Genomic DNA, 21,512 nt, shown 5'->3' with positions numbered 1-21,512 from the left:
GTGATTCCCCAAATGTGCATGTCGAGTGGCCTTTACGGCGATGAGGCGTATGGGCTGCTTTTCCCCTTAGCCAGTGTCTAGATTATAGCGTCCAGTGTGACTGGAAAATTCTAGCCACTTAGCACTCGTTGTATATGCGAAGTATAGCTGTTGTATACTGTATGCTCTGTAATGTTTTATGCGAAGAAGCAACTTTGTGTGGCTTCCTACTGCTGGGTTGCCATCATGCCATAAAGCTTCGTTTATCTTCATTGCAAACACATAGTAATAATAATAATAAATCTTTATTTCTCCACAAGAACTACAAAATTACAACGATCTAAGAAACAAATTGTTTATAAACTTACAATGTACATCAAAACTTATTGTTAATTAACGAAAAACAGTTTGCTTTAACTTGCGAAGAAATATACACACCCAAGAGAAGACCAAATATTCTGTGTGTGGGGGGGAGTCTCAACTAATACTTAAAAACAACAACAAAATTCTCCTGAAAAGGATAACAAAATGAATTATAAATTAAATTAAACATTTAGTCCAACAATTTTTTGGAAAAGACAACAAAGAAAAACAAAATTCAACAATATCCAGGAAGTATAACGAAATGTATGTAATCATAATAATGACAACATTTTAAGATGTGGAAGGAAACAATGAAAACACATGACTCTGAAATACAGATACTTACAAAGATAACGCAAAACACTTGGAGCTAGTCATGACTTAGAACTAGTTCTATTTCATCATATGACCTGGTTTTAAAAGCCACTTTTTCAAAGATTTCTTCAAAACAATAATTGACCTACTCTGTTTTACAGAAACAAGAATGACATAAAAAAAAATTTAAATGATAAATAAATAAAACACTTCTTAAACAGGGTACAGTTTGGTTTGGGTACACGTATAATGTTATGTGCAGTTTGTCTGGTTGAATAATTGTGAATGTTATCAACTGTTGGTCTATTGAAAAGCTGCCCAAACTAACAGAGAAATATATAAAACAAGCATTTAACAATAATAAATACATGAAAAGCAAGATCTAAATAATACAAATAACGTAGCAATGAATAATAGCAATCAATAACAACACAACCAAACTAAAAAATACAAACAAAATTTAACAATAGAATGGTAAAAAAAAACACAATAGAATAATAACAATAGGTAATCATATAAACTTTTACCACTTTTAACAAAACTTTCAACAAAAACCTCGATTATTTTGTCAACCACAGCACGCCAAATCGCTCCCAAGGAGGCAGATAATATAATATACCTATAGGTCAACTGGGCTGCTTATGGTATCTCGTTCCCGAAGCGCATAATCAGGGGAATGGGATTAGATCTATGCGCAGTTGGTCCCAGCATGGTGGAGCTCGAAGAGGCACTGATGATGTCTGGTGATTATCGCAAGAAGGTGGAAGTTTATTATTTCCAGTAAGAAAGGGACGGTTGCCATGGTTATTTATTAGTTTGAAAATAAAGGTCACAACAGCCACTCGCCTCCTGCATTCAAGACTCAGAATGCCGTACAACAGATAGCTCGACAACTTGGACGTCACGAAAACTAAATATAAGTTCAGCATGACATCCCAGGAACCTGAAAATACGTCTTAGCACCGACTGGAGACCTAATCGAAGCTTCTGGTTGGTTGGTTGGTTTCGAGCTTGACGCGCTCTTGGCTCTTTACGGTCGGCGATTTCTTCCGTCAATTAGTAGGGTCAGTGCGACGGACGTCCCCGATACAGTTTTTTCCTATGCATAGAAGTGCAAAGCATGATAACTCATTCTGATGCATTGTGAGAGTGAGAGATCACTTAGTGCCGGTAGGCTACAATGCACTATGTTTGATGTTGACAACGTACCTAGTGCTGTACCTAACTTTTAATCTATGGTTTTATTTTTGATATATATGGAGATTTCACAAGTCGAGACAAGTCCATTATAGGTTGTTTCAAACTAGTTTTCAGAAATTAACATTGACATTGTCTGTAAATATTCAGCGGTCATATCTAAAAAGCCCCATTTATTTCCCTTTATTTATATAATTTGAAACGTTCTAATACAGTAGGCCTACACCAAAGATTGATAGCTATGATTAATAATCTACAATAGGCCTAATACTCCACTAAAATGTTCTAGATTTTATTTTGTAAATCTTCTTCGGCTTATTTTGTTTCTAGAGAATGACAATGTATAAAGAAATCATAACTCCTCACTCCTCCAATTTGCTCGCATTCTCTGATTTAAAACAACGAAAAAATATTGCGCTGTAGTACAAAAAACATCTTCACTTCACTATGTCAGCTGACAAAGTGCGTCATGAAAAGCATTGAATTCTAAGAAATTCATAAAATGTAATCATCATAAATTTAGTGTTTCAGTGTTTGTGTTAATGTCTTTTCTTTTGTGTTGTTAAGCAGAAAATCAATTTCGATCCAAGAGTGTTATTCCTTAATTGTGGGGAATGAAGAAGGATATAATGTTAATTAGTTGGAGAGTGTGTAGTTTTAAACAAACTTTATTAACTTTACAAAACCTTAAGTCTATTACTTAATCTTTAACCTACAAATTAACTTGCACAGGCTTTTTATAAAAATGGCAGCAAATTATTTTTGTAGTAAAGCTTCTGATGCCGCTAACGAAGATTGGCAGTTACCTTTGTCTTTTCTCAAAAAGCATCATGTGGAAACTATTGAGGGGGCAGCCACAGAATTTCACAGTTGGAGAATGAAGGAAAGGGTAAGAGGTTAAGTATAACTAAAAGCCCTAGGCCTATGTTAGGCAAGGCACTAACGAATATAGTTAATGAAATTGCATTGATAGACTAATTGCAACAATAAATGACGTAGGGCCTATAAAACAATAATAAGTTTGTGTTTGAGTTAAAGTTGAATAAGCTCAGAAGAAAAAGCTGCAGACAATTTAGGGCCTTATTGTGAAAACAAAGTGGAGCGGCGAGGCTAGAGCGTAACAGAAAGCGTAGCTAAGCGGGTTTAAAATCATACAAGTAACTTGTAACGTAGGTGGACTGAAACATAGTGGAGCAGGAAGTGTAGCTTCTGGTATCCGCGCCAACACGTTTGCCTCTCCACTCCCATATTCTACCCCGATTTCTTAACCTCAAGCGTATGGTCAAGGGTCTAGCCTCAGGTCAAACTATGCATTGTCTAACCGACATTAATAATAGGTATAAGTTTGAGGTATTTTGCCAGTTTGAACACTGCCGTCCTTTTTGGGACCAGGACTAATTTTATTACAATGTTTGAAATTATATCCAAACGTGTAATTATTTTTGTCATAAAGGTAAATTGAAGTGTTCTCTTTTGGTGAAATAAATGTTATAGGCCTAGTTATGTAAGTAACACGTTCATTGCGGCATTCAAACAGGCGCTTGCCAATGGCGACGAGGCACGGGCGAAGCCCCGCTGCGCAATAAACCGGCGAACACAATTGGCATTCAAATATTTCAGTCTGACAAAGAACAAAAGAGCAGCGGTAATTGTGCTGCCTTACCCTGAGAGTGAACGTAGTTCATTGAAACAACCAAAGGTAGCAGCACTGCCTGGATCTGTAGCCACTGTCTTTGTAATGTAGCTCGAAGAGAGAAAATCACCAAAACCGGAACAAAAGCATTGCCAGACGGGATTTTACGTTAAATTTTAGTACCAACCTACACCAAAATAAAGCTTGCGTTCTAAGCTTCAGGCTGGAAACGATTTAACTTATAATGTTCCCCGGCAATGGCTGAGCTCATATTGAACTCATACTGTTTGGGAGAGGCACGACTACATCGATTGATGTAGGCCGATAGGAGCGCTCGTGACACACTACATCAATTGATGTAGGCTGCACTGAACATGTTAATCCAATAAACACTTAAGTAGTTTTTTAAAATGTTTATAGGCCTAAAAAGGAGTTTCAAATAGGTAATACAAATACTATGCAATTTTTATCATTAGAGTATTTCCTTATACTGTCTATTTACTTAAAATTTTAGATTATACTAGCTGTACCCGCGGGCTTCGCCCCGTTTAGCTTCATAAGTATTCGCATGGCTCATTCACGTCCTGGTTGAAGTTCGTTCGCTACGCTCACTCACCTTTAGGTTGGAGCTCGTTCGCTGCGCTCACTTGCCTTCAGGTTAGCTAGTTCGCTACGCTAACTCGCCTCAAGGTTGAAGTTCGTTCGCTACGCTCACTCACCTTTTGGTTGGAAATTAGCTGTTGTCATAAATTAAAAGAAAAATTAATAGTGCTGCACCCTGTTGGTAATCCTTGTAACTTTTATGCTGTTGAACATCATAGAACAGAACCAACTTGTTTAATTGAGACAGCTGTTAAGATTCATTAATTCCTTTTAAATATGAAAAATCATAAGATTAACATGGGGAACTACAGAGCCACTGGGGCGGAGCCCGAAAGGGTCTTTGAGATTAGAATATGCTTTAATGTTAATCGGGAATGTGAGCTATCATCATGCCAAATTTCAGCCCAATCCGTCCAGTAGTTTATGCGTGATTGAGCAACAAACACACACACAAACACACACACAAACATACACACAAACATACACACAAACTCACAAACTTTCAGATTTATAATATTAGTAAGATAAGATAGGCCTATATATGTCCATGAACATGATAATTTGAGTATTTTTTGTCCAATTTCAAATTTTTTGAAGTTTGGACTTTTGATTTAGATGAAATTTGGCTAAAAGATGAAAGACAAGATTAACTTGAATGAGTTCTCAAACCAGCATTCTGATCTGTCCATGTAGGAACAGGGTTTTATGGGGAATTTTATATGGTAGGGCCTATAAATACCGGTAGTTATTTTCTCATTTTAGACCCCCAAAACAAAAAAAATCTCAATTTCTCTTTAAACCACCAAGAAATTAAAATAACTGATTTGTCTGCACTGGTCAACTATTGTCTAATTCTTGATGCATTTGACGTTTGGGCTAATCTTAACACCTCTTTGGCATTTTTAACACCTTTTACCGATTTAATGAACCCTCTTCTCCTTTCATAATCTCCTAGCCTCTTAGGCTATAAATCCTCTCCTAACCTCTCTTTCTTTTCCAAACCTCTACAATTTTGGAATGATTCATCCCGAACAATTAGATCCCACTTTGCATGGAATTGCTTGTAGTGGTTTTGTTTGTTGTCTAAAGCAAAACAGCTGTTCACCCTCCACATACCTTCCTCTAGAACACACCGCTAGAACTTGAACTTGTCCAAACCACAATGAACTCTATCTAAACCACTATGTGGTCTATCCAAACCACTCAGTGAACCCTAAATTTATAATTTTTTATTTAATTTTCTTGACTCTTAAAACCGATAGAGATTAGATTGCATTTTTGAATTCAGCGTTAAAAAAACCATGGTGGATAGGCCTACATAAAAATTACAATTTTAATCGGTGAAAGTATAACTTAGGCTATTCAATAAGTAGATCTACCCCCTTGACAAACCTAAATTTGACTGTGTCATAAATTTTGAAGTCAAATCACATCAGTATTTAAAATCTGAAGTCTTGAAGTAGGCTTGAGTAGGCTAGTTTAATTCTAACTCATTGTCCCCTTTAATACTTTTTATTCAAATGGCAACCATACAAAGTAGGTATTTTAAGCCAAGTATGATTGGAAATGAGTGTAGGATGAGTGGCGCGATCTTGTAGTTTTGTTAGTGACTAAGGCCGACATATTCCTTACAGACAGCTGTTAATTAATAGCCCACAGCTAATGGCAACCGAGGGACCTACAGTTTATAGTGGAATCCAAACCATATTTTTGCCTTGGTATTAACAAATTGATCTAATTATCAGGATAGTACTGCAGATAGTCGTAGTACTCACTAGTGCAGACGTTAATCCACACCAGGGAGTATCATATTTCTTTATACTGAAGTAGGCCATTCTTTTAGGATCATTTCAGTCCACCCAATTTAAAATTATTGTAGAAAATAGTATTAAGCAGCATGAAGTAGAAAGCATGTGTTGGTCTGCTTTAAGTTTAAGTGTTTTCTTGTTCCAGATGAAGACAGTGAGCGTTGCCCTCGTGATATGTCTCAACGTTGGAGTCGATCCACCAGACATTGTCAAGACTCAGCCTTGCGCCAGGCTAGAGTGCTGGATCGGTCAGTATAAAACCGCTCAACTTAACCTAACCCAGTGCTAATTAATGTCCTGCCTTTTTTTTGAAGTTTAGATGTAATTTTTTGTTTGGTTGATCCATTTTAGCATCTGTTTTTTTGGAAGAACAGTTTAAACCCTGGTCTATACCACCAAACTTCCCTAACCTACACAGAAACAACCCAAACTTTCCTAACCGACACTCACACAACCTACACTAAAGTAACAGGTACATTAATTACTTAACCTATTTAATCAAAACCATACTAACCTAGCCCACACCAACCTAACCTGTAACTAAACTAATCTACAATAACCTAAAGCTTAGTCTAACCTGACAAGTAAATTTAAATTACCTAACCTACATTAACCTAACCGACACCAACACAACTTACACTTAAGTTCCCACTAACCTAACTTATTACAAGTTATTATGTATACTATTAATCTACATTAACAAGCCTTTACTGACACCGCCTACTCCAAACTAATCTACTTTTAAGTTAATCGACTTTTACTTAAAATAATCTAACCTAAACCAACCTGTTACAGACCCGTTGTCCATGAGTCCGCAGAAGGCCCTGGAGAGCGTAGGCGCAAGTCTGCAGAAGCAGTATGAACGTTGGCAGCCCAAGGCCCGCTACAAGCTATCCCTCGACCCCACAGTGGACGAGGTCAAGAAGCTGTGCACTTCCCTCCGTCGCAACGCCAAGGAGGAACGAGTGTTGTTCCACTACAACGGACATGGTGTACCCAAACCTACCAGTAACGGGGAGATTTGGGTGTTCAACCGGGTAATTGAATTTTAGCAGTTTCGCCTGCCGTTTTAGTAGTGAACAATGTTTTGAGGCTTGGTAAAAATGGAAGCGTTATAGGTCCACACCCTGATACCAAAAGAAATCTGACAGAGTTATTAATTTTCCATTATCCTACCGTATTAAAAAAACTCTGAAATGTTGTCTATGGTCATTCACTATTTTTTAATTGAATGAATTCACGTAATCAATTTTGTCTGCTTCTTTCTTTGCTGGCGTGTGATGTATAGCCATCGGTGTTCGTGGCGTAGTGGATAGAGAATTCGGCTGATGTGCGAGAGGTGTCTAGACTGAATCCCATCGGTGACACTTAACTTTTTGTCAAAGATTTTGCTTAGAATGCCATTTAGATGACAATAACGTTTTCGTGACCGCGGGTGACGACAATGACGTTTCCGTGACTGTGGGAGACAATGATGACGTTTCCGTGACCGCGGAAAACGATGATGATTGTCCAAAAAATATTGCTTGACGATGATGACTATTTGAACTAAGCTACAATCGAGGAAGATGATGATTACTTCACTGTGATCGCGGGAGGCGATCCGTTACTGCTGAACAATATCAGGATTTTGTGTTGACCACGGAAGATGTTAATGATTTTTTTTACTGAGTGAATTATTCAGAATTTTTCAGTTATCGCAGAAAAAAATGATGGTGTCACTAAGACTTTAGATGATCATGATATAACCTCGAGTTTGGCTTGACCAAAAATTTCCTAATGGCACACTTTTAGAAAGTTTTATTTATATATTTTTTGCAATATCTTCATTTACCTTTATCGTGGTATTTATTTAATGTGTTTAGAAGGGTTTAAAACTTAAATTGACTACGTGAAATTTTTGTAATTTCTGCATTAATTATTTTTGTAACACTTGAAAAACAACTCCAAAATTACATACTATATGAAAGTCATAAAGATGGGGGTCGGTGTAGCAATCCTTACGGAAAATTTGGTAAAATTGAAGTTATCAGTATTAAGAATCTATTTTTCTGGTGTACGTACGGAGATTCGATAAATTTTGGTATCGACATACTACTTTTTTTAAGAAGTTAGGCTATTGATAAATTGCAGGTTTAATGATTAGTTTTTAATTTTTGGATTATTTAATCAGTATTCAGTAATATATAAAAATTGAATACTTGTGTCAGGCAATATTACAGTAATCATAAATTTGTTCTTTAACTGAGAATGCTTTTTCCGATAACTAAAATAGTGAGCTGTGTTAGCGCCAAAACAGCATTGCGGGAGTTGGCGCAAAACACGTTGGAAAGTTTAGTATGAAAAGTACTACCTGGATTTTTTTTACCCATGAATTACTCATGAATTTTTTCTGGTTGGCCTGGTGGACACCCTGATTATTTCATTTTGTTCATTATGGTTGTTTGAAATTTATGCTTACCCATCCTGTTGCAAAATTGTTGTTAGAGATTATTTATACTGTACTGTTGCTGTGAAATTTTAAAGTTTCTATTTACTAGGGATGGACGAGATTGAATTTTTAGTTCGAGACGAGACGAGACGAGATTTTTTATTTCTCATAAAATTTCGAGACGAGATCGAGACGGGATTTCCCTTCTCATACACAACGGGAAATGCACGTTCAAAATTTTTACCTGATTTTGTAACATTGTTAGATGACTGTTTAAATACAAAAATAATGATAATAGGCAAGAATATTTACAATCTTTTATTAAAAAACATCAGCATAACATTTTTTTATTAATCACGCCTAACTTATTAAAAATGCCTACAATTAGGAAACATAGTGATATCAGTTAGGATAGAGTTGAACTTATCCTAAAATAAAATAAATCATAAAATAAAAGCAATATTAATTTTTATAAAATAGTTACTTGTTTTGACTTTTTATAGTAATAAAACATTCCTCACATTGCTTACACTTAAACTTCTCAAATTTAATTAAAGTAATATTATTAAAATAATTAAAGTAATATTTATAGAATTAATTAAATAAGAACGCCTTCGCAAAGGAAACACAACTACAACACGCTCCTGTATTGCGGGTATTGCATTGACTTTCTGCAGGCGTTTTTTTTTTTTTTTTTTTTTTAATTCTCGTCTCGATAAAAATCTCGGCCAAAAAGAAATCTCGTCTCGTGTAACGAGATTTAAAATTTCCCGAAAATTTCCCGAAATTTCGAGACTTGACCATCCCTACTATTTACGTAATGTAGCACTATGACCGACACTCAGTATTGCAGGATTGTAATAAATGTCCTGAAAACCTACCTTGGAGCAGAAGTCCTTCCTTTCTTCCTAACAATCCAGTAAGTTCAAACCCACACACTCCTTAATACCTTCAAACCTAGTAATTAAATTTTAGTACAGTAGAATGCTCATACAGTGTTTTCATAGACCGGCTTTTCATTCAAAAAAGCCTAGTTGATCGAACTGTGAATTTAAGGAAATGAATGTGGGGATGAGCGGCAGCAAGCAGAGCATTAGGTCTGCAACAGTTCTACCAGCTCGACAGCACTAGTGTTTTAAGTTTACGGAAAGTAAATAAAAGATACGTCTTATCTATCTATAATATTAAAACGAAACAGGGTTTTTTTATTTCACGATTCTGAATCAACCACTTTACGGATATTCATGATTTTTGTGTTGAAAGAAAGATAATTTTGAGAACTAGGGAATGTCGAAGCCATAACTTTAGTTTAGGGTTTCAGTTTTTTTAGAAATTAAGTTTTAATTTTTTTAAAGTCTAGCAGCCGACGCTAGCAATTTAAAGTATTTTCAATACTGGTTTAACTAACAGCTGGTTTATAACTGTCATTGAAATGTTTATGTTACGAGGTGTTTGTTTACAAAAATATTGTTCGTTGGTGTTTGCCTACATACTATTTCACTTTAAAATGTAGGTAGGCTAGTTTTTCCCCTACCGTGAAGGATCTGCGTTATCAGGAAATGTGTTACATTGGACTAAACATCTCAAACACTTGCGTTTAATCAAGTTTTGTCGTAAATGCAATCTGTGTAAGTATTTAGTTTATGCATTGCAAATTTCAACTCATATTTGGGAAATATTTTTTCAGCAGTTTATCGCTTAATTGTTTGAGATATATAAGTGGTTTACGTGTTGATACTTCTTTTTCTGTATGTTTGAATGTGAGTATGTCGGCATACTAAAATTTTGGTTAGTAATGAAAGCGTCAATCAGTGTAGTAGGTCTCTATAAAACTGTCAAATAACCTGCAGCAGAAACCAAAGTCGACCTATACCATACCAACTATCCCCGTAGTACTGATGATTCAGAAACTTGGGCACTGACCAAAGAACCGAAAAACCTTAATGCTGGGTTCGATAATAAAGTGCAGAGAAAATATATACAGACCAGTTCAAGATAACGGCCCAGAGGTCGAAATAAAAAAGAACAGAGAGCTAAGAAAAATGTGTTAACACCCAAATATAGGGATGCTTTCCAGAAGTAGGTACAGCTTGGATGGACAGGCTCTGCATAAACTTTTAAAAAGTATATTCCAAGGAGTACCACACGATAGACGGGAAATATTAAGTTATGAAATGCATCCTCAGACTGGGATCTAAATTTTGAAGAGGCAGGTGATAGAAGAGAATCCTCATAAAAGTTCCAGTGGTCACGGAGGTAAGATAAGGTACGGTAAGTACATAAGTAGTACAGTATGCAATTAGAGGTGGCATGCAGCTACTCTACTCAAAACCAGTGTGAATCTGTCGCCAATCTCACTTCAAGATTTTTCAAATCGACACAAATGCTGTTTTATGGTAAAATTATCGGATTTAAAATGCATATCGCCATATTTTAGGTCTATATTTGAATGGAATGAATAGGTGGTCACGTTACATTTGTTTATAAGGTGATCTTCCCCATTAAAACTGCCAGAATTTGTGTCTATGCGTGTAAACTAGATGTTCTGAATTATTCCGTTTTAGTTGACAGCTCGATTCCCGTACGTAGGACGGGCCACCAGCTCGTAACACTTAAAACATATATTTACGCTTATACTGTTACTCACAAGACGGTAAATATACAAAAAAGATGGTAAGTGGTGATCGATTTTGATTAGACACTCCAATCATCATTCATCATTCATTCGCCTATTGGGTCTGATGATGATTGGAGTGTCCAATCGAAATCGATCACCACTTAAAACCATCTTTTTTGTATATTTACCGTCTTGTGAGTAACAGTATAAGCATAAATATATGTTTTAAGTGTTATAAGACGTATCTTTTATTTACTTTCCGTAAATTTAATAACACGTACAATGCTGATCAAGAAGTTATTTATTGTTTTTTTTAAGTTGGCAATACTGGTTTCTAACCGACAGTGAGGTGGTGAACCATAGCAAGTGCACATCACTCCATGATTTCCTAGATTTGTGCTGCCTAGTTGTTCCTCATCTCCATTTTGAATGTCTACAAAGTCACATTACTGTGAACTGTTGTCAGCAAACAGGATTCTCATATTTATTTTACTAGAGGACCGATGTAACTGGCCTTTAAACAACTTTTTGACAAATAGTGGTTCAATGTTTCCATATTTATCAATTTTTATTTAAAAAGAGGGTCATGTGGCCCGATGACCAATAATTTCCGACCAAATGGTGGCCTCCCATGTATTGAAGCTACCGAGTTCTGTAGTTTGCAGCCAGGGTAATAACTAACATAAAGTTTATAGCTTATGTAAAAATTATTCACGAGATCGCCACTAAATCCATACTGTCATGTTATCAGGTGAGAAATTTGTTGTCTCTAATGTACTGAATGATTTAGTAGTTAATAGGTTACCTATGTTTGTTGTAAAACCTTTGAAAACTGTGTGAACATTCACCCTGTCCACAGATGTACACACAGTACATTCCACTGTCAGTTTATGACCTACAGACGTGGATGGGAGCTCCGTCCATCTACGTGTATGACTGCTCCAATGCTGGAGTGATTGTCGATCTATTTCGACAACTAGCTGATCAGCACGAAAAGGAGTACGAGGTTAGTTAAATTTTGTAAGTTTTTTTTTTAGGTAGAGCCTACTTTTTCATAATCTTAAGCATGGTAAATTTATATTGTTAATTTCCTGTCCATCCACGTCATTGGCGTTGTTTAAAGATTTTTTGTAAGGGATTGGTCTATATTCTATATCCTGGTCTTGTCTCTAAACATTGACAATTTGCTTGATAGTCCAATGTTGAAATTGACCCAACAACCTTTAGATAGGAAGGCGGGACTTATAACCACTGGGGTACCTAGATAGTTAATAATTAATTGTCTATTTCTATTGTATATACTTTTGGTCAGATAAGGTCAAACTAATTTTTTTTTTATTTAAGGGCCCCAACCTAAGCGGACAAACTGTATAAACATTGTTTTGTTGAGGTCCAAAAATATTCATATAGCTGCATAAACCTTAGAGAAAAGGTTTTCTTCCATTACTTTGAGGCAGCAGTAGACTTCTGAACTTTAAAGATATTTGGCATTGCTACGTCTCTTAACTATGTCTTTCAAACCTACTTTCTATTGTTCATACATATTTTGAAAGAAGTGCCATTTACCTTAAAGTGAACCATAAATGAGTCGACTCAATTCATCCCTTTCACTATCATATTGGTATTTTTTTAGCAAGCGAATCCCGGTGCTGGTAATAGAGGTGCAGTCTCGTTCAAAAACTGCATCCAGCTGGCAGCTTGCGGAGCAGATCAGATTCTTCCGATGAATCCTGATCTCCCAGCCGATCTGTTCACTTCTTGCCTCACAACGCCAATCAAGATCGCTCTACGATGGTGAGGGGTTATGTTGAAGTTATAAATGTAAATGTCAAATGTGTAAAAGAAAGAATGACAAATTCTGGTAGTTTTTTTCCTGACTGAGCTGAGAATGTGTTGGCAAGACTGATTTAGTTGAATCAAATAATGTCCGTTTTGTAACTGCCATTTAACTTCTTTCTTCTGAAGAACCCTTTAGGAGCGAAATATCAGGATTATTTTGTTGTGATTTTTTTTTTTTTTGTGTGCTTTAAACTGCTTGTAACTCTTTTCTTGGGTAAGTTAGCTGTGTATCCATTCCTTCTTTCTTAATGTATTCAAGTGCTTTACCTCCAAAAAACTATCATTGATAATTTTATAATTTTAGGTTTGTGATGCAGAATCAAAATCGTCTAGAACCAAGAATCACACTGGATTTAATTGATAAGTAAGTTATGTTACATTTTTATTTTAAAATTTTAAAAGTTTTTTACCATCTTCTAAAATATATTTTGACATGCATTTGGGTACTTTTCTGTTGTACCGACCCCACCAGGTTAGATAACAAAACATTTTAAATGACCAAATGTATTTTTAATGAACAAACAAAACAAGCTTTTAAAAGAAGATTATTTATATCTTTGTGGTTTCTTTCTCACACGAACAATAGTTTTCAATTATACGTGTATACAAGTCAAGAGAGAAATTTTATCAAGAAAAATGAAACGGAAAATTTTTTTTTATTTTCATTTTTCAGGATTCCCGGGCAGTTGAGTGACAGAAGAACCATGTTAGGAGAGTTGAACTGGATCTTCACAGCCATAACAGACACGATAGCATGGAACACCTTGCCTCGAGGTATATTATTATTATGATATAGTATATGTATACAATATAACCCATTGTAGTATAACAATCACCTTTGAAAGCTACCAAATTTCGCCACAACACTTTGGACTGAGATCCATTTTGTTTGCATTCAGACCCAAAGTAAAATAGTCCAAAATGAAGATTTCTACAATAAAGTCAATATACAATTACAATAAAGTAAGTGGTCACTTAGGTTATTGCTTTCCTAATTGTTCAAGAGTTAGTACTGGAATGATCGTTGCCATTAGCTGTATGGGCTATTAATTAACAGCTGTAGCAGCTCTAAGGAACATGTGGGCCTTAGAAACTAACTAGACTACAAGCTCACGCCACTCATCCTACACTCATCCTTCACTCATATTTGGGTTAAAATATGCACATAGTGGTGTCCCCATCTTAAATACTTGATAAATTGATAGATCTAATTTTTAATCTGAACAAAATGTATCATTGTTTGCTTTTTGCTGCTTATAACTTACAATCAATCAGAAACTGTACATTCTGATAGATTTGGTACAATGTGATCAGAATAACCATTTAATAAAACATTTTACAGACCAATTCCAAAAGCTGTTCCGTCAAGACTTGCTAGTCGCAAGTTTGTTCCGCAACCTGTTGCTGGCCGAGCGTATTATGAGGAGTTACGACTGTACACCAGTGTCGTGGCCTGTACTGCCTCCCACATATCAGCATCCTATGTGGCAAGCGTGGGACCTAGCCTTGGACCTGTCATTGGCTCAGCTACCTGCTGTAAGTCACTTTTTTTTGTCCCACCTTCACATCCTAGGACGCTAGGTTCTAGCTCGGAACTGTTATACAAATTACTTCAGGCTAGTCCTCGAGGGTCGTGGCATAGATAAAATCCATATGGCTGGGGGCGAGATTTGAACCCAGGACCCGTATTCCAAAGCCCTGAGCTCTACCACTAGACCAGTTCGCTCCCCATTAACACACTAACACCTGTTAACTTACCATAACACACTAGCGTGTCTCATCGGTAGTCAATCCCAAAACAAACACCATTGTGAAAGGGTTTCCGACTCAAAGAGACTGAAGAAATTCTCCTTTTAATTTTCCCTACAGTACCGTGTCTAGATATTACCTTTTTCACGTAATTTAACATTTAAACGTAAATGAAATGTGATATTTACAAATAAATGTGGTGGTTTTAACCACAAAATTTTTAGGCTAATTACAATATCCATATTTTATTTTAGGACTGATAAATATGTTTTTTATTTTTATGTAATCAGGTTTTGGCGAATGAGGAAAGTTTCACCCATTCACCTTTCTTTGAAGAGCAATTGACAGCCTTCCAAGTTTGGCTTCAGCATGGGTCAGAGCATCGAAGTCCACCTGAACAACTACCTATTGTTTTACAGGTTTGTAAAGTTTTCTCAATATTATCACTCTTGATTCTTATAATGTTTTTGGAAGAAAAAGCACTTGTCTTGCATTTCCTATCTCGGGATCAGCTATGTCATAAAACAAATTGTTAAACATTCAAATGATTAAAAACAAATAACAAAATAGCAGTGAATGTTTTCTGGCTAATTAGAAAAAAACATACACAAAGAGCTTGGAGAAGATACTATCTCTATCTTCCTTCAAAAATCTGTCTTAACATTTCTGAAGTCACTCTTGTTAGCTTAACTCAACTACGCTAATTATTCTAAAACTGGCTACAGTTTGAACATCTAGTTTTATTCATAGTCAAAGCGTCTTTCCATCTGTCAATCTTTTCTTCTTCCGTTGCTTCATTCAATGCATTCTAAGTATCATAATAATTTGAGATGTCTTTCTAACTGCTCTGATGTATGTTTGCAGGTACTGCTCAGTCAGGTCCATCGTCTGAGAGCGCTGGAGTTGCTAGGCAAGTTCCTAGACCTCGGCCCGTGGGCAGTCAACCTCGCATTGTCTGTGGGGATATTCCCTTATGTCCTTAAACTACTGCAAGGTGCTAAGGAACTGAGGCCTCTCTTAGTGTTCATCTGGGCAAAGATATTGGCTGTCGACATCGTGAGTCTTTAATGCTGTTAATTTTGTTGTAGCCTATTTTATAGATTCATAGGATTATAAAGTTTGTTTAAAGTCACAGTAGAAAATAATTAGTATCTTGAGGGATCAGATGAACAGATGTATCAGGGAAGTTGGAGTGTTAGATTCATTTATTTTTTGTGTAGTTGGTAGTCTCGATTAAAATTTGAATTTTTTTGTTGACAGACATGTCAAGTGGACCTTGTACGAGATAATGGACACAAGTATTTCTTGTCTATCCTCCAAGACACTTCAGTACGGGTAAAGTATCATATTTTACATTTTCACTTTATTAGTCCTTAGAAAAACATTACTTTAAAACATCAAAAGTAATTTTAACCGTAATATTACATCAGAGTCATATTGCTGTTATCCAGACAAATCTTGGTTCTTAAACCTAACAAAGACCATGAATCGTCAAAGAAAGGAAGATGAGTGATTCAGTTTTTGTTAGCAAGACCATTCTAGCTGGAGTTCAATGGAATAAAACAGTTTGTTTTTGTGCCAATGATTGTATTCAGCTAGTATCATGAGTGACAGTGAAGTATACAAGTGTAATGAAGCATATCTACTTAGTTGGCTTAAAAAAAATAGACAAAAGAAACATGTGTCACCCTCCAAATAACTCTTTTAGGACATTGTACATAACCTAATCTAGCGCAATTAGCTCAACCTACCTAACTTATCTAGCCAACTCAACCTATCAACTCAATGTAAAGAAAACCAACCCATCTAAACTAGCCTAATCAAATCAAATCAAAACCAAAGATTTTTATTCATATCTCTGTAAATACATATTTACATGAATAGTGTCAAACAAGTTAGATATTTAAGATGTACAACAATAATATTATATATGTGCAGCAGCTCACTAAGAGGCGGTTTGGGAGCTCGGTACTAGCGCAAGGTCCGCGACTAAGAACCGGATATTTCCGGTATTTAAGCTGCTGCCTAGAAAACGGGTTTGTGAGCTCGGGATCAGTTAGGCGCGCGCCTAAATATTGTTTGTTTGGGAGTCTAGTAGACTTAGGCGCCAGTCTAAGAGGTAATCTTGGTGTATTGTATTGTATTGTGCATTTGTACTGTGTGAGATAATACAGTCTACCTACCTAACCCAACCTGTCTAACCTAGCCTACCTAACCCAATCTAACCTATGTAAACTAACTCATCTAATCTTGAACTAACTATCTAATCTAGTCTTCCTAAACCATCCTACCTAACCCAACCTCCCAAATTCAACTTACCTAACCCATCGATCATCTAACGTTATCTACCTAAACCATCCTATCCTAACCTAGCCTGTCTAATCTAATCCAACCCAACCTAACTAACCCATCCTAACCAAAGCTGATGTTTCAGAGCGATGACCGGGTGATGTCAGTGTTAGTGTTGGCCAGCATTGTACACAAACACCCGGCGGGCCAGGACGTGGCTCGTGCCAACAACCTGGTGTCAATCTGTCTGGAACACCTACAGGACTCGGACGCAAGGATGCGCCAGTGGCTTGCACTGTGTCTGGCGCGTCTCTGGGACAACTACGACCAAGCTAGGTGAGCGATACTGCTGTTTGAACACTGTATCTAACAAATTTACTATGGGTCATTTGACTTCAGTTGGGCTAAGTGTCTGTTTTTTCCACACCATTGGCATTTTTTGACATTTCTTTTAAAAGAATAGTTTTGATAGCACAGACTTAAAATCATTAAAATATAACGTGGGTTCACATCTTGGTGTCGTCTTCACTGACATTTTTCAGTACAGATCTTGGGACTGTATTGGTTCACCCATTGCTATGTTCGCAAATTTGTTTCTAGAATGAATGATAAAGCATTAATCAAAATCTAGAGGAGTAACTAGTGTAGCCTACATGATTTAAACTCTATGTTCATGTTCCTGAAATAAAAGCCAACTTCAAAACTTTAAAGCAAACTGGTTATAAATTAACAACCAAAAGTATATTGCCTATACTGTGGCTTACAGGCCGTAACACTTAAGTATGGAGCCTTTATGCAATTTAAAATGAATAATGATTTATTTAGTTATTGAGGAATGCTCTAATTTTCTAGATGGTGCGGAGTGAGAGATGTGGCCCACGAAAAACTTTATGTTCTTCTCAACGATCCTGTACCGGAGGTAAAAATAATCTCATTTGTATATAATATTAATATTCTATAAGTTTTTTGTTTTGACGTAACTGTGTATACAAAATACTGTAAGGAGTTTTTTTAGGCTGTGCTATGATGGTGCTATTATGATAACAGACAACGCTAAAAATATGAATAAAGAATATGAATGATATGAATATGAATATGAATATAACCCAGCGGAAGTCTGTACTTAACACGGTTAGGGTCATCTGTCATCAAAACTAATTAGGAACTGTAAATGTGTTGATTAGGTGTATGTGTGTTGTCTTTAAATGTTAGTTTTTACATATTTTAAATATGAAGCTTTTCATATGAAGAAAGAAAACGTCCTTGATGATTACTGAAAGTACCGCTTGATGATTGCTCAATGTTGAGCTGAAACTAGTTGTTTAGCAATTTAAATGTATTACCATTACCTAATAGCAAGTATTTAAAAGTTTTTTTAAAAGTTCACTTGGCCGTTACAGGAGCTCGTTGAAGATCTTAATTACATACAACTCACGTATTTTATCTTCAGTATGGTGTCCCTAACAATGCTACGTTTTCATGTTAATGACGACAAATTTTTAAAGAATGCCTACTAAATGACTAAAATTATTGTCGTAACTGCATATTATAAATACCTTCTCCTGTACAGGTGAGAGCGGCTGCGGTTTACGCCCTCGGAACATTCATCAGCTCGGTAACCGAACGTAGCGAGCACGCCAACAACATTGACCAGAGTGTGGCTATGATGTTGATCAACACCGTGTCCCATGATATGTGTCCCCTGGTTAGAAAGGTGAGTTGGACAGTGTTTTACTGTAGTCAATTTTGTACTAGTCTATGTTGTTTTTTAGCGAATTTCCCATAAGGAATACGCTAAATTACTGTAGGTCTAATGGTAAGACCTCAATCATAACCAGAATGTAAATTTACTTTGACAAACATTAGAATAATAACGTGCACTTAAATATTGGCATTGACTATTAGATACTGAAGTAGACATCCCATGGACTAGCTGTTGTCTATTTTTTATAAAAAGTACCTAGTTTGTGTGAGCCAGTCACAGAATGCGATAGTGTCAAAAATTCCATGTTGTACCTTATATTTTGTTGCTGACATAGTTGATGGGTCAAAACAGTTGCTATAGCTCACAATAAGTCGTTTCACAGGTTTGACTTAGTTGAAAAGTTCTTGTATTCAACAGAAATCAGTAATTAAGATCAGTGCAATCTGTTGGCGGCTCATATCTACTATGACGATTATGATCAAAAACTGGCAACCACTTTTACATGGGGATGGAATGTCTAGTTATATAAATAGTCAAAGATATCGCGTTTTTTTCAACTACATCGTGAAATACATTTTCAGGAGCTGGTGGTTGCATTGCAGTGGATGGTGTTGGTTTTTGAAAACTCCTTTCTCTCAGTCGCTCTGCATGAGTTGAGGAGGGATAGCTCACAAGTAGATAAGGCTACCGGTTAGTACTAAATCTAAACCGGTTAATTACTCTGAACATATTAATAAGTGTTGGGGTACTTTACTTAACTAAGTGTCTTTAAAATAAAATCATTTAAAAAAGTGTTGATAATAGTAATACACTGTTTTTTCCTGAAATCTATGTGGAATCATTGGCTAATACTCGTATACTTTTTGGTTGGTAAATAAGAGAGTCAAAACATTTTTTAATCATACCATTATTGCAGGAAATAATCCATACATATTAAAATATCAGTTTTATCTTAATTTAAATTTTAAATTGCTATGTGTCCAGTCAAACGAAACCTCTGTCGTTCAATCTCTCCCACTAGTCCCACGATATATTCAGATCTTTGTATTGGGTGGTGGATTTAATGATAATGTTTAATCCTTCAAAGTCATCTTTTTGAAAGTTGGACCAAGGATCTTTCAATATCCTTGTTTTCTAAATATTTTCTAACTCCTAGAGTTCATCGTATAGGTTTCCCAACTATAAAGCTGTACTGGGCTAATAATTGTTTTGTAGATTCATATTTTCCAAGAATGTGAAAAAAGCGTTGAATTACTGCTATTATTCTGTTAGTAACTTCTAGTTCTACCAAATTACTTTGTGTGTACTCCTAGATTTTATTTTTTTTAATTTGAAAAATCACCTATTTTCTGCATCTTAAATTTTTGCTGTTGTCTCCATCAAAGTTCTGCTCATAAGTTCAGGTTCTTTTCATTTTTATTTCCAATAGTGTTCTGTTAATTTATTCCTAGTCCCACACAATCAGTTAATTCAATCAACATTATTGCTAGATATATCAAGGCTTATACACTTAATGCAAAGGCCAGTATTACCTTTGTCCCAATCTTAATTCCTCTGCCCCTTGCAATACTTCTATGGTAGTTTTAAACAACATACCGGGTATTTTAACTTATTACTAGACACTTTGGTTTGCCACACCAAACTCCACTGTGTTTGACCGATGTGTGTGCTACAACTAGATGTTCTGTCAGACGCTATGTTGTCACCGACGTCCTCGTTGAAGCGCAACGTATCCCGAGAAAGGATCAGGACGATCAGCAACAGTCTGTACGCGAGCGACCACAGCGACTCCAGTGGCCACGGATACTCGGCTCAAGAGCGGCTGAAACGAGTCTCGTCTAGTTCCTCTATCAGCTCTCTAAGTAGGTGGACAGCTGGTGTCTGACCAAGCTAAAATAACCTTGATCTAGAAGTTAAATTGTGCTAATATAGGTCAGTTAGTAGATTGTGTAGAAATTATTGTGTAAATTAAATATCTAACTAAAAAAAAAATGTTTTACATTTTCAGAATTGTCCATAAAATTATTTTACTATCAGCTTAAGCATATATCATAGAACGAAACTAGTTAAAGCAATCAGTAAAACAGTAAATTGACAAACGGTGTTCCTCAAGGTTCTATTTTAGATTTATTACTATTTATTTATTATTCACATTCCTAAGTTGTCTTAAAATATTAACTATAAATTCACACTTTTTGTAGAGGATGTAGTCCAAATTGTGTCTAACTTCAATTACTTAAAGCTTACATATTTTGTTGCAAGCTCCAAAGACGTTGCATTGCAACGAAACATGTAAGCTTTAAGTAAATGAAATTTGACACAATTTGGACTACTGATGGAGGTTAAGTCTAAAAAGTCATAAAATATTGACAATGTCAACTCCCTCTGTGCTGGTCCCTGTGTAAAATCTAGTGTGTCAATAAAGTACTCGACAATCAGGAGGCTAAAATTCAATGAAATTAACATATTTTGCTGTTTATATGAACACTTCCTTTTATTCACCAGGCGGCTGCAGTCTTATGAACAACCTGCCACAGCTATCATTCGGCAGTGTCTACATGAAGATGTGGCAAGCTTTAACAGCATTGGATTCTGACCCCTTCCCAGGGGTATCTCAGTTGTCGAGAACAATCACTGACTACATCCGTGACCAGGTTTGTCTAAAGTTAGGTTTGGTTTGTTATTTGTAAATTCTGTGATTGTGTAGACAGGTGGTTTTGAGTTGGTTTGTGAAGTCCAATGATTCGTTCTGTGTCAAGATTACATTTTTGCGCATTGAAGTTAGGATGAATCAAATGAGGTGTAATGAAGAAACTGTGATTGCTCTAGGTTTGGCTGTCATTTCTTGGTAATGTAGCATAATGAAAATGTCATCTTGCCTTGAAACCAATGCATTTTTATTCAAGAATCAAAGCCGTAGACATCTAAATCGCTCATTGGAATCTGCTGGTTTTATATTTTTTCCTAATCCCTCCCTTGCTAAT

At 36.0% G+C, this 21,512-nt stretch overlaps 1 protein-coding gene across 3 annotated transcripts in view; it reads left to right on the top strand.

The window, feature by feature from the left end:
• Window positions 1–2,392: 2,392 nt before the first annotated feature.
• LOC129001882 (regulatory-associated protein of mTOR-like) overlaps window positions 2,393–21,512 on the top strand; it is a 62,748-nt gene continuing 43,628 nt past the window's right edge. For 2 of the 3 annotated variants that reach the window (XM_054429341.1, XM_054429338.1), the window contains exons 1-17: window positions 2,393–2,743; window positions 6,044–6,146; window positions 6,694–6,935; window positions 11,806–11,952; window positions 12,580–12,740; window positions 13,090–13,149; window positions 13,459–13,559; window positions 14,128–14,321; window positions 14,825–14,953; window positions 15,399–15,590; window positions 15,795–15,869; window positions 16,969–17,159; window positions 17,676–17,742; window positions 18,394–18,537; window positions 19,110–19,218; window positions 20,208–20,390; window positions 21,034–21,182. In XM_054429341.1, coding sequence (XP_054285316.1) covers window positions 2,600–2,743; window positions 6,044–6,146; window positions 6,694–6,935; window positions 11,806–11,952; window positions 12,580–12,740; window positions 13,090–13,149; window positions 13,459–13,559; window positions 14,128–14,321; window positions 14,825–14,953; window positions 15,399–15,590; window positions 15,795–15,869; window positions 16,969–17,159; window positions 17,676–17,742; window positions 18,394–18,537; window positions 19,110–19,218; window positions 20,208–20,390; window positions 21,034–21,182 — 2,391 coding nt within the window. In that variant the 5' untranslated portion in view covers window positions 2,393–2,599. The remainder of the gene's footprint in view (window positions 2,744–6,043; window positions 6,147–6,693; window positions 6,936–11,805; window positions 11,953–12,579; window positions 12,741–13,089; window positions 13,150–13,458; window positions 13,560–14,127; window positions 14,322–14,824; window positions 14,954–15,398; window positions 15,591–15,794; window positions 15,870–16,968; window positions 17,160–17,675; window positions 17,743–18,393; window positions 18,538–19,109; window positions 19,219–20,207; window positions 20,391–21,033; window positions 21,183–21,512) is intronic. The other variant, XM_054429340.1, reaches the window with a different exon arrangement.

Source organism: Macrosteles quadrilineatus, unplaced genomic scaffold (genome assembly GCF_028750875.1).
Source record: "Macrosteles quadrilineatus isolate MER2022 unplaced genomic scaffold, UCM_ALF_1.0 Scaffold_8__2_contigs__length_117827958, whole genome shotgun sequence".
NCBI classification, from domain to species: Eukaryota; Metazoa; Arthropoda; class Insecta; order Hemiptera; family Cicadellidae; genus Macrosteles; species Macrosteles quadrilineatus.
Note: the sequence above shows the minus strand (reverse complement) of the source record. Positions and strands in the feature narration are given on the sequence as shown.